At 40.4% G+C, this 13,657-nt stretch overlaps 1 protein-coding gene across 3 annotated transcripts in view; it reads right to left on the bottom strand.

Annotated features, from left to right (window-relative positions):
- Positions 1-13,657, bottom strand: part of LOC126260192 (UDP-glycosyltransferase UGT5-like) — a 369,168-nt gene that overhangs the window by 69,264 nt on the left and 286,247 nt on the right. For 2 of the 3 annotated variants that reach the window (XM_049957468.1, XM_049957469.1), the window contains one exon: positions 11,658-11,917. In XM_049957468.1, coding sequence (XP_049813425.1) covers positions 11,658-11,917 — 260 coding nt within the window. The remainder of the gene's footprint in view (positions 1-11,657; positions 11,918-13,657) is intronic. The other variant, XM_049957470.1, reaches the window with a different exon arrangement.

Here is a 13,657-nt window from a genome sequence, read left to right as displayed (position 1 = left end):
GTAGGGATAAGGGTGAGGCTGGGGCAGGGAATGGGAAGGGACAGGAGAGTAGGGATGGGGGATGGTAAAGTTCTGCTTGTGGGACCATAGAGGGTTGAGGTGGAGACAGGCTGCTTATGGTCAGGAGGCTACACACAGGGCAGGGGTGGGGGGGGTGGGGGGGGGGGGGGAGCAGCGAAAAAGGAGAGAAGTCACCATTACCCACTATATCCTCAAGCCCAATAACTTCTCCTTTGAGGGCACTACCTACAAATAAATCTAGGGTATAGCATTAGGCACCCAAATGACACCATCCTATGCCAACCTAATCATGGGCCACCTAGAGGAATCCTTTCTAACTACATAGAATCCCAAACCCTTCACCTGTTTCAGATTCACTAATGACATCTTTGTGGTCAGATTGAAGATGAGGACACCCTGTCCACATTCCTCCACAACCTCAATACCTTCTGCCCATTCACTTCGCCTGGTCCTCCTCAGCCCTATAAGCCACCTTTCCTGCTGTTCACCTGCACCTCAAAGATGGCTACATCAATACCTCTGTCCACATCAGCTCTACCAACCACAGAAACACCACCACTTCGACAGCTGCCACCCATTCCACACCAAGATGTCTCTTACATACAGCTTAGCCATCTGTGACAAGCAGTCCCTCTTGAAATACCGGGTGATCAAAAAGTCGGTATAAATTTGAAAACTGAATAAATCACGGAATAATGTAGATAGCGAGGTACAAATTGACACACATGCTTGGAATGGCATGGGGTTTTATTGGAACCAAAAGTATACAAAAGTTCAAACAATGTCAGACAGATGACGCTTCATCTGATCAGAATAGCAATAACTAGCATAACAAAGTAAGACAAAGCAAAGATGATGTTCTTTACAGGAAATGCTCAGTATGTCCACCATCATTCCTCAACAATAGCTGTAGTCAAGGAATAATGTTGTGAACAGCACTGTAAAGCATGTCCGGAGTTATGGTGAAGCATTGGCGTCGGATGTTGCCTTTCAGCATCCCTAGAGATGTCGGTCGATCACGATACACTTGTGACTTCAGGTAACCCCGAAGCCAATAATCGCACGGACTGAGGTCTGGGGACCTGGGAGGCCAAGCATGATGAAAATGGCGGCTGAGCACACGGTCATCACCAAACGACGCGCACAAGAGATCTTTCACTCAGCTAGCAATATGGGGTGGAGCCCCATCCTGCATAAACATCATACGTTCCAGCAGGTGTTTATCAGCCAGGCTGGGGATGTTGCGTACCTCTCACTCGTCACGGTAGCAGTTTTGCTGTAGAGCGCCATCTGTCTGACATTTTGTGAACTTTTTTTTTTGTTCTAATAAAATCCCATGTCATTCCAAGCATGTGTGTCAGTTTTTACCTCTGTATCTACTTTATTCTGTGGTTTATTACGTTTTCAAATTTATACTGACTTTTTGATCACCCGGTATATCAAGGGTTTCACTGAGGCCTTCACAGATCGTATTTATCCTCCCTACTTGTACAGAAACAGATCTCCTGTGCCTTATTCTCCAGTCCCCCCCCCCCCCCCCCCACTTTCCCACCTCTCAAAGTCCCACAATACAGCCACAGAAGAGCATTCCCCTTGTGAATCAATACCATCCAAAACTGAAGCAACCAAATCACATTATCTGGCATTGTTTTGACTACCTCCTGTCATGCCCGAAATGAGGACTGTCATACCCACTATCCTTCCCACTCCTCCCAAGATGGTATTCTGCTGCCCACCGAACCTAATCAACCTAAACAATATCTTTATCAAATCTTACACAACCCCTGTTCCCAACCCCTTGCCTCATGGCTGATATCCCTGCAATAGCTCTAGATGCAAGACCTGTTCCATACATCATCCACCACACCTACACCAGTCCAGTGACAAGCCTCACCTATCCTGTCAAAGGCTCAACCAGTTGTGTGATCTATAAGCTAAGCTGCAACCACTGTGCCGAATTCTACATAGGCACAACAGCCAACAAGCTGTCTGTCCACATCACATGAATGGCCACTGACAAACTGTGGCCAAGAAACAGCTGGAGCACCCAGGTGCTGAGCACACTGCCCAACATAATGTTCTTCATTTTAAAATTAAAAGGAAGATCAGTGTTGGGCGTAATATTGATGTTTTATTGATAGCAGAATCGATTTTCGATCACGTAGTGATCATCTTCAATGCTGTACAAATTAAACTCAGACACTGGTGTCAAGTTATCAATAACCAAAACTAGGAAGCGATCACAATAAATTTTAATGAATGCTTCACTACCTGTGCTGCCTGAACCCTTCCTTCTAAAATCAGCTTTTCTCAACTGCACAGGTGGAAACTCTCCCTGCAATATATCCTATGTTCCTGTAACCCTCCTGGCCTCAACCTTCATTAGTTATTGTCCTACACCCACTTATCCCCCTTTCTTTTCCCACTGCAGCACTACACAGCCCTCTATTCCATCAATGGACCCATAGTCCCAAAGTCTTTTTACTTCTCTCCTTTTCCACTGCCTGCCCCCCTCCGCGCCCTACGTCTAACTGCCCAGCTGCACCTAGCTGTCCTGCCCTCTCTCCACCTCAACCCTCTATGGTCCCTTAAGCAGCACTTTACCCAGTCCCCCACACCTACTCTTCTATCTCTCCCCCTCCCTGCCTGTCCCAGCCTCCTCCGCCCCCCCCCCCCCCCCCCCGACTGCTTTTCCCAAGTAAAAAGACCTAGGTGGCCAAACAGCTCCCAGAAGGCGTTGTACACACATTTCATTTTCTCAGATTATATATCTTGAAGGACAATATTATCATGCAAATAGATTATTCAGTAACTTCGCAAGTCTCAGTATCTTAAAAATTAGTAAAGAAATGATCTTAAAAAGTATATGCTAATCCAAAAGTAACAGTTGGAGAATTGTCGGAGGATGATTGATGTCTACATTGCATACGTTTCCAGGACAATGAAGATATCTACTGAATATGGTCCACAGAACCCTCTATGAAGTTGGCTTTTAAGCTTCTCAATTCTGCAGTCAGTTCAAGCACTAAGTCTCCATCAACTATTATGTTCTTTGCTATAATGTAAGTGACAGCTAATTCATGATGACACGACTAAGTTATTTCTTGACTTTCAGTGTATCAAGTGAAATTTGTGACAGGATTTAGAATGGTTTCAGGTTTTGTAAGGCAGATATACTATATTATCTGGAATGAAGAGTAAGAGACACTTTTACAAATAACTTCAGGTCTTCAGGAGGATTCCCAAATTTGATTAAAAGGGTTAGATATTTCTTTCAGTTACTTTACAGTGTTTCCCAAAACAGAGTATTGGATTTATTTGTGAAATGAGTGCATAAAGCATCATTCAGATGCATTCAGAACAGTGTGGAAAGGGAAAAATCTCACTTTTCACTTTTTTCTCCCTGCTCATCATATGTCCTCAGTGGAAATCGAAAGCTAGATATCTACATCCACATATATACTCTGCAAACAACTGTGCAGTGGATGGTACATACCAGAGTTCCTTCCCATTCCATTTGTGTATGGAGTGTGGAAAGAATGACTGTTTAACCTCCTCAACCCCTGCATCCCCTGTAGGGGACATAGAACACACACTTGGAAAAAAAAATCTAGTGTCAATGTTCAAGGGTTGGTCACAGTGCTAGGTGTTTCTATGCATAAACAAAAGGTGGCAGTACATGTTGGAACTGAAGCAAGTAACACCAGCTTGCTTGTCATTTGCTTTAAGGCAGTATCAAAATGGCTGACCAAAGAGGAAGGCATTTTTCATGCTCAAGCATGTAAGTAGTTTTTATCAGCCATATTTCAGTAATTACGATGGTTCTTTCAATGCAGTTTTGTTGTTATATGTTTAAACTAAAACATTACAGTTAAAAAAACACACTCCAAATAATTTTTGTATACATGTATCATTTTGCAAATTTAGAATGTCCCCTGTAGGGGACAATCGATATCAGCACTATAAAAACTCATGTTTATTTTATTGCATTACAAATGTATTAGTCAAGATTTCTTACACTTCAATTCTATTTTGTAACAGATTTTTATCATAAAATGTTCAACGACCATAAAATACATGTTTAATATACACAAATTGTAAGCAAATTTTTAAATTTCTGTATATTTTCTGTTTTTCCTTTCAAATTTGAAAGAATTTGCAAATTTTATTAAAAAAGATTTAAATGGAGATGATGATAACATAGTACTCTTCAATGATGATGATGATGATGATGATGATGATGATGATGATGACGATGACACACATGCAGACTTTGAGATCACTAACGCTGTTCTCAGCAACAAAAATGTCGATAGCAGTGAAGAAGAGGGATAGGAAGAGTATGATAATTCCATTTCTTCTAACCATTCTTTGAATACAACAACATTCTGGAAGAAAACTTCAACCTTTCCTCCTCTCCCACCAGCACCTGAATATTATCAGCCTGTGGTAAGTGATGTGCATTTCAGCCCTCAACAATATGTGAATAAATATCTCTCTGAAGATACCTTTGTTAACAAAAGGAATTTAAGAGAAACTGTAAAACCTACAAATGTGTGCTTTTAGAAATGAAAAAAGATTTTTCCACTAACAACAATGATGCCATGGGCCAATGAAACTAGAGTAAGTGCTATAACAGAAAATATAAGCTGTGACTGATATTTCATGATATGGAAACTCCTGAAACTCATTGCTGATGACAATTTTTGGAAAATGCAATTCATTTATCAATATGTTTTGAAGTGAAGTACATTAATTCCAAGACATCCAAAAGTTGCTTTGGATAAGCAGATGATCCCTTTATGGGGTCATGTACCAGCTTGGCAAATTATCAAAACAAAACCAATCTTCTGTGGTGTAAAGGATTTTTCTCAGCTGCCCTTCATTGACTATCAGTTTGTTTCTTTTTTTATAAAGGGAAAGGTGATGTGATAAGTGATGATGATATAAAAAATTGGATGTGGGTGAAAAAGCAGTTTTGAAACTTGCAGTAACTCTTCCTTGAGGGATAATAATAGATATGGACAGACACTTTACCTCTGAAATACGTTTGGACGTGCTGCATAGTGAAACTGAGTGTCGGGGTCCAGGAACAATGCAAAGGAGTACAATTCCTCACTGTCCAAGATCATGCATGACAAAGAGGTGCAGAAAAGGAATGGTTTTTAATAGGTCAGGCAGATGGATGATGGACGAATATCAGTTGTGAAATGGTTTGATATCACCATGTGGTACTGATATCTAGTACAGGAGTCTACTCTGCTGGCAAGAGCTGGTGTTGAAAAGTAAGGAAGTGCATAAAAATGAGCTCTCCTCACATCAAAAAAGCATACAACACAGATATGAGTGGTACTGACTTCTTGGCTAGGCTGATTAGCCTGTATACAAGTACAGCAAGAACAAGAATAAGAGCAATTATGCATTTCATCGGTTTTGCAGTCTGTGCTCCACTGATACCAGGGGTCACAAAAAGCCCCCAAGAAAGACATTTTGGACTGTTTAAAATTTGGGTAAAAATATGAAAAATCTCTCTGCCACACTGTACAAAATGATTTGTAGTCCGAGATTGATCTGAGTTATGAACATTGAGCACCAATGCACAACAGATGTAAGGCCATAGTTCTTTAGCCACTAGATGTTTTATGAACAAAGAATGCATTACATTTTCCAGAATTCTGTGAACCTGTCACCAAAAAACACTGTCATTTTCCAGGATGCTCAGCTAAGAAAGCATGAATATGTTGTCATACAGGGAAAGTTTTCTTGTGTCTGCAAGGCACACACATCTGTTTAAAATTGTATCATGAGTTGTGACTCTGGCTGTTACATTTACTTCAGTCCAGAATTATACACTGAAGACTTTGATTTAAATAATGCTATTTTTGTAACATATCAAAAATGTTTATGACTAGATATTTAACTCTATGCACAAGTTTAGGAAGGAAATTGCATTCAAAATCCCAAGGAACTCTTTATTTAGTGTATAACTCTTTATTTACTGTAACACAAATAAATAAAAGAGAAGTAACATAAAATGTATTGTTAAATATCATGTCCCATATTGAATAATGTGGTATCTAGAGTCCTTATATCCTACAGAGGGGACATGAGCTTTATAAAAATTAAAGAGGAATGATTCTTAAAATTATTTTTTGGGAATGTTATGAATCATAAAATAAAACAAATGCAAACAGATTGAAAAAAATCCCAGGACTGAGGAGGCTAAATGCTGCTGAGCACACAATAATTAGTCCAATCTTATATTAATCGTACCAACAGCCTTGCCACAGTGGTAACAATGGTTCCCACAGTAAAGTGCTGTCGGGCTTGGCTAGCACTGAGATAGGTGATCATCCAGGCCTGCTGAGTGCTGTTGGCAAGCAGGGTGCACTCAACCCTTGTGAGGTCCATTGAGGAGCTACTTGATTGAGAAGCAGCAGCTCCAGTCACTAAAACTGACAAAGGCCAGACCAATTGTGTGCTGAATACATGCCCCTCCATACGTGCATCCAGTGACACATATCGGCTGAGGACGATATGGTGGTTGGTCGTTACCATTGGGCCTTCCGAGGCTGTTTGGACAGAGTTTAGTTTTTTGTATTAACACTTCCTGTGAGAGTGATAAATAGGAGGCTGCATTACATTCCTGGATTCCTCACTTATGTGTGGTTTCTGAAGCTTTGCAAGTAGGCTTTTGTGGGATGGTTGTTGCTTATCTTCACATATCTGCCAATTCAGGCTTTTCTGCAACTTTGTGTCCATCTCCCATAGTCCAACCAAATCTGAAACCATTTATACTGCCCTTCAGTATGTCATGTTAGTCCTACTTGTTAGAGGTCCCACACACTTGAGCAATAGTCTAGGATGGACTGAATAAAAGTTTGTATGGAACCTCCTTTGTAGACTTATTGCATTTTCCTACCATTGTAAATAAGTAAACCGCCCTTATTACTGATGAGTAAATGTATGTGATCACTCCATTTCACGTCCCTACAAATTGTTATGCCCATGTATTTGTACGACTTGACTTATTCATATTGTGACTCATTGATAGTTAAACCTTAGACAATACAATAGTTTTTCCATTTTGTGATCTACACAATTTTACATTTCTGAACATTTAAAGCAAAATGTTAATACTGGTAGCATTTTGAAATCTTATGAAGAGCTGCCTAAATATTTATGCTGTTTCTTTAGACAATACTTTCTTGATGATAACTGCATTATCTGCAAAAATTCTCAAGTTAGTATTAACATTGTTCTGCCATGTCATTAAGATACAATAAAACAGCAAGCATCCCAACATATACCTCTTTAACACATGAGGAGCTGAAATTACTTCTACAACTGTCAATGACTCTCCATCCAGGATAACATACTCTATCCTCCCTACCAAGAAATCTTGAATCCAGTCACAAATTCTGTTTGTTACTATCAAAAGTCAAGAAATAATGCATACTCCTGAGTGCCTTGATCCATGTCTATCAGGATGTCATCAGAAGAAAGTACCAGTGGGTTTTGCATGAAAAATGTTTTCTACATCTACACTGATTGGTATGTAGAAGATAAATTTTGTTCGAGATATCTAATTATGTTTGTGCTCAGAATATATGGTAAAACACTACAACAGATGGATGCCAATGATAGTGGATGACAGTTTTGTGGATCACTTCTGGCGCCATTCTTGAAGAGTGGTGTGACCTGCGATTTCTTCCAACTAGGGGATGTGTTTGTGTTCAAGGGATCTTTCTGGTATTCTGATTAAAAGAGGAGATCATTCAGTCAGAAATTCGTGTAGAATCTGATAGAGATACCATCAGGCCCTTCAGATTTGTTTAATTCTAGCAAATTATGCTAGAATTCAACAATGATGCTTTTGCTTTCTTATCTTCAGTTTTGGTTCATGTGTGTTTCAGAAGTGTCTGGAAACAAACTTTGATGAGGCTGGCAGACTTCACATTCAACCAGAATTGGGTTTTGTGACAGTTATTTCATTAAGATTATGTTACAGTAGTCAATAAGAGTTTCAGACATTGCCCTTTAGGCAATCAAACACTTTCCATTAAATATCTCTTTAACTATATTGGTATCCATTGTTTTACACTAATGTGCAGTAGTCACTATTTCTTTAGAAGTTTATTTGCAGAAACTGTATTCATGAATGACCCTCCTATCACAAGCTGTTATAGATACATGTTTGTCCAGTGTTTGGTCAACTATTCTTCTGAACTTCAGTCGTAGATCCTCTACATAATCCTCCACAGAGCTAGATGTTTAAAGTATACAACTGACATGTGACACTATTGCCTCTTTATTTAGTTTATTGCACTTTCTTGTTTCAGCTGCCTGTAAGTACTTTGTCAACACATTTGCTACAATTGCCTCATTGTCATCAATTCCAGTTTCAGTGTGGACACTGCAGGGCATCCAGAATGAGTGAGGGTTGTCATCGTCACCCTGGCCTTCCAAAAATGGCTTGTGCCACCGATACACCTGCCTTTCTGAAAGACATTCAATCTTAAATGTCTGCTCAATTGTTGGAAATGTTTCAGCAAGTGGTTTCACAAGTTTCATGTAGAATTCGAGTAAAATCATCAGACGGTCAATTCCAATTACAAAATGATCTAGAGAGAATTTCTCTATGGTGCGAAAAGTGGCACTTGGCACAAAACAAAGAAAAGTGCGAGGTCATCCACATGGGTCCTAAAAGAAATCCGATAAATTTTGGGTATACAATAAATCACACAAATCAAAGGGCTGTCAATTCGACTAAATACCTTGGAATTACAATTACGAGCAACTTAAATTGGAAAGACCACATAGATAATATTGTGGAGAAGGCGAAACAAAGACTGCGCTTTGTTGGCAGAACACTTAGAAGATGCGACAAACCCACTAAAGAGACAGCCTACATTACACTTGTCCGTCCTCTGCTGGAATATTGCTGCGCGGTGTGGGATCCTTACTAGGTAGGATTGACGGAGGACATCGTAAAAGTGCAAAGAAGGGCAGCCCGTTTCGTGTTATCGCGCAATAGAGGTGAGAGTGTCACTGATATGATACGCGAGTTGGGGTGGCAGTCACTGAAACAAAGGCGGATTTCTTTGCGGCGAGATCTATTTACGAAATTTCAATCATCAACTTTCTCTCGAATGCGAAAATATTTTGTTGACACCCACCTACATAGGGAGAAATGATCGTCATAATAAAATAAGAGAAATTAGAGCACGAACGGAAAGATTTAGGCGTTCCTTTTTCCCACGCGCCATACAACAGTGGAATGGTAGAGAAGTAGTATGCGAATGGTTCGATGAACCCTCTGCCAGGCACTTAAAGTGTGAATTGCAGAGTAGCCACGTAGATGTAGAGGAATACTGCATTGTGGTTGAAGCCAGCCTGCCAAACGAAGTTCCACATAGGGAAACATCCTGACTCTCCAGGAACTCTGAGTAAAAAGGGGTTGGTAGCATTGGAAAGCTAACAGCCATCACCGTTTAGCTTGGGTGGATAGATCCTACTCCAATAAGAGCGCCAGAACAAAACTGGTGATATTACTTTCCAAACAAACCTGGTACATCTGCATCAGATGATAGTATGTGCTGAGCTGAATGGTTGATTTAAGCTGATTGTCTGATTGATGTGAGAGAAACTGCGCACGAAATCAACATTTCCATTGGCAGTTTAATGGATATCATGCACAACCATGATGCACAAGCAGAAGATGAGGTCTTGTTGGGTTCAACAGCAACTCTCAGATGAGTATGGAGCCAAATGAACGAGTGTTGTCTTTCCAGCACTAGTTGTGGTTTCAGTTGGAGCATGTTCCACTGCTACACTGCTACATAGGGAATGAAAAATGGGTGCATTGTGAGACATTTTAAAAGAAAAAACCATCAATGTCAGAGAGACACACTTTGTCTTCCCATCCCTGCCGACTACTTCAAAACAATGGTGTCTGCGAAGAAAGTTATCCTTACTGCCTTTTGGGACACGCAGAGGTGTGGATGGTCGATTTCCCCTCTCATGGAGTTATTGTGCCACACTGGAATGGTATCAGATGGCTGTCTGGAGGAAAAAACCAAGATTGCTCTCAAAAAGTGTCTTGTTGTTATACAACAAAAACCAAATGCATTTACCATCGGTTACACATGACTTGCTATGGCGTTTCCAATAAGTAGAACCCTCCATGGAGCTCGGATCGGGCATCAAGCGATTTTTGACTCGTCAGGGCATTTAAAATGCACTTGGCCAGGCGTCACCTCAATATGGATGCCAACATACATGAAGCTGTTGTTTACTGGTTTAGAATATATGGACACTACTTTTGACGGATTGGATTACAGATGGAACAAATGCTTAGACAACCATGGTGACTATATGGAAAAGTAACACATACCAATGCCTTACTAGGTACGTGTATTTGATCTTCTGAAGAACTCTTCCCTCAAAGAAGAGTTTTAGCCTTACATTTTGCACCATACTCGTACTGTATGTGATGTAGATATGCGGTATAGTCGAAGTAAAGGGTGTTTATAATTAAACTACTTCTAATTGAGAGGAGCCCTATAAAAAACAAGTGATCATAGGGCAATGAAACTTAGTGGAAACATTTATAAGGGCATTCAGAAGATAAATAACGAATAAGCCACTGAAAGAAACACGTTTTAATTTCCACATGAGAGGGTACCATTTGTTAATTGATTCCACATTACAAATGTTGTTCAGTGTGACGACCATTTGCATCCACAACAGCCTGGACTTCTCTATCGCTGCCCAAGGATCTCATGCGAAATGTTGCTCACCTCTCTTGCCATGTTTGTTTTCAGTCTCCAATGTCAGTTAGTGTCCTGTTGATAATCCCTGTACATTGGGTAACCCCCCCTCCCCCCCCCCCCCCCCCCAGCCAGAAACCACACGGGTTCTTGAGACAACGCAGTTTTGGAATGAACAGCCAATGATTCAGTTTTCTCCAAATGTGTTATGGAGTAACCAAGTGACCTCACGAGCAATGTGTTAGTACTTGCGACTTGCTGTCGTTTTGGAAGCCCTGCTCACCTTGACTGTCTGCAACTGAAATGCACACTGATGCTTATGAGTCAGCCCTTGTCGCCGTACTAGTACCGGCGCCTAATAGCAAGTCATGACACTGAAACTACCAAGAACACAAATCCTGCAGGATACAGTCTGGACATCATTCTTATAAAGCAGGGTACCCACATGATAACAGTTTTCCTCTACACAGGTTCAGGTAGCGAAACTTTAATTACAACTAGCCTGTATTAATCACTATATATAAAAAAATAAAGCTTAATAATTCGTTTTTGGTTTGTTTGCCGATACAGTACTGTAACACGACACCAGAGGAGCCAAAAAAATGATTCATCTATCTCCATTTCATCCAGTTGGCTGTGCCATTTTGTTTTGGCCACGCTAGCTGTGTGCTTTGATTCTGTCGTGCAGGGACTGTAATGTGTACTAGGACTGCAGACATTGCCTCAAAAAAACTTAGCTTTGTAACTTTATTTTTTCGAAGTGATAATTAATACTTTATGAGTAACGCTGATATGTGCCGCGAAAGCATAAGACAGGAAACTCGCCCCAGGCACCAGACTGGCGATATCTTGATGTAAATATACCTGTGTACAAAGCCTAGGAAGCAGTCCGTGTTGAAGAGCTCCGTTATGAGCAGGTCGAAGTGCAGATCTGAGCGCAGCAGGCGCTGCGTGGTGTTGTGGCTGAGCACGGCCTCGCAGGTGCTGAGCCCCATGTAGGCCAAATGCAGCTGCTGCTGCACGGGGTTCTCCGAGGCGCGCGCGCGCAGCGACACACCGCCCGTGGCTGGCGCCAGCATCGACCCCTCCAGGATGTGGTCCGTGTAGTTGGCTAGCGGCTGCTTCTAAGCAAACAAATACGCCGGTCCGTTGGTAACAAGTACATGACTACTGAAATTTATTTTGTCCATCATTGCTTCCATGTCGGGCACTGGCAATCTGTCAATCCTATTAAAACTGCTGGTACTTGTTACATAGTGTAACGTCTCTTAGCAAAAGACATATTATGTAATAAAGAGAAAACATTGTGTGTCATGTTTTGTTCTTGTATAAAATTATGTACTGTTTTTTTTATTTATTTTAGATAATATCTGTGTCGGCGAGTACTGAAACCGCCACAGACGATACTTATTAAATATCAAACAAAGATGAGAATGTGTGACTAGCATAAATAATACAGAACGAACATTAATTTCTCTGTCGTCTTCTTGGAGTTACGTGAGTAGTATAGCCTGTGACAGTATATTGTACGCTAGCGTAGCATTCTTTTGTCAAGATTGAGAGAGGGACGCCATTACGTACTCATTGTAAAGGTGTGTAATAATTAATTGATTTGTTTAAATGTTTTGAATAGAGTTACTTAGTGAAACCTTGCATTATGATTTGTAATAAGCTTGCCTGGCATATTATCCCATCCCTTTAAGACATTTTCAGTTATTTAAATATTATTCGTGGTGCAGAGCTGCGCTACGAACCAACGAGCCGCTGCCGCGGCGCATTCAAACTGCATTAAATGAAATCTATCATACCGCAAAGAAGCGGGAAGGTAATAGTGAAATAAAATTATTTCTTTCAGCTTTCGGACTTGCAGAGCAGAGCAGCAGATTTTATGATGTGTTTTGCAGGTTGACGCGGGCTGCTGATAATATATTACTAACAGTACAAAAAAGATAATTTACCTTCATAACATAAAAGAAATCTTGCTGTGCTTAGTTCTGGTCTGGCAAACCTTATAGTAAAAACGTCTTTTTCTCCGATAATAGTCTCATGTTCTTGTGCTAGTAGTGGTACTTATTGGTGTTTTACTGTTAACAAAAATCCACTGCAAAATTTTGATGTTGAACAATCATTGCGAACTGTAACATCAGTATTCATAACAAAGTAATTTTCATTAACCTTTTCAATAACCACAAAGTAGGGAAGATATGTTGAACTTTATAGTGAGTTACAGTAACGAAAAAATGTTCCTTTAATAGAAAGCCAGATCAAGAAGAATAAGAACATAATATCTTTTTTTGTTGAAAATTAATGATCCCAAGAAAGTCACGGCACAGCATCACTAAAAGGTATTTCGGGGCTCTTTTCGTAGTAACATATTTCATTTCATATATGAGTTGTTACGCGAGTAATAGTAAAACAAAGCAAATAATATAAGAGCCAGCGAAAATAGACACAAGATTTACTACAAAGCTGATTCAAAACGTAAGTACCGTCTAGGTATTAAAAAAAGAATAGTATTTTGTTTTCATTTGTATTTTATCACAGAAAACTCTACACACCTGGAACTACTTTTCGACATATTCACCATGCAAGTTAAGGCATTTCACATCTTGCACTAATTGCAACAAACACGCTTCGTAGAATTTGATCGGCTGCGACGTGAACCAGTTTTGGACGTCTATCTTCATCTCATCATCACTTTCAAAGTGCTGGCCGGTAAGACGTCTCTTGAGATGAGAAAACAAATGGAAGTCGGATGTAGCTAGGTCCAGATTGTAAGGAGGGTGACCGTTGTTCCCAGCGAAATGAATCGAGCAGCGTCATCGTTAGGTATACGGTATGCTGTCCCGCATTAACATGCGCCG

The sequence above is a fragment of the Schistocerca nitens genome, chromosome 5 (genome assembly GCF_023898315.1).
Source record: "Schistocerca nitens isolate TAMUIC-IGC-003100 chromosome 5, iqSchNite1.1, whole genome shotgun sequence".
Classification (NCBI taxonomy): domain Eukaryota; kingdom Metazoa; phylum Arthropoda; class Insecta; order Orthoptera; family Acrididae; genus Schistocerca; species Schistocerca nitens.
The sequence above is the reverse complement of the archived record's forward strand: the minus strand, read 5'-3'. Positions and strand labels throughout refer to the sequence as shown.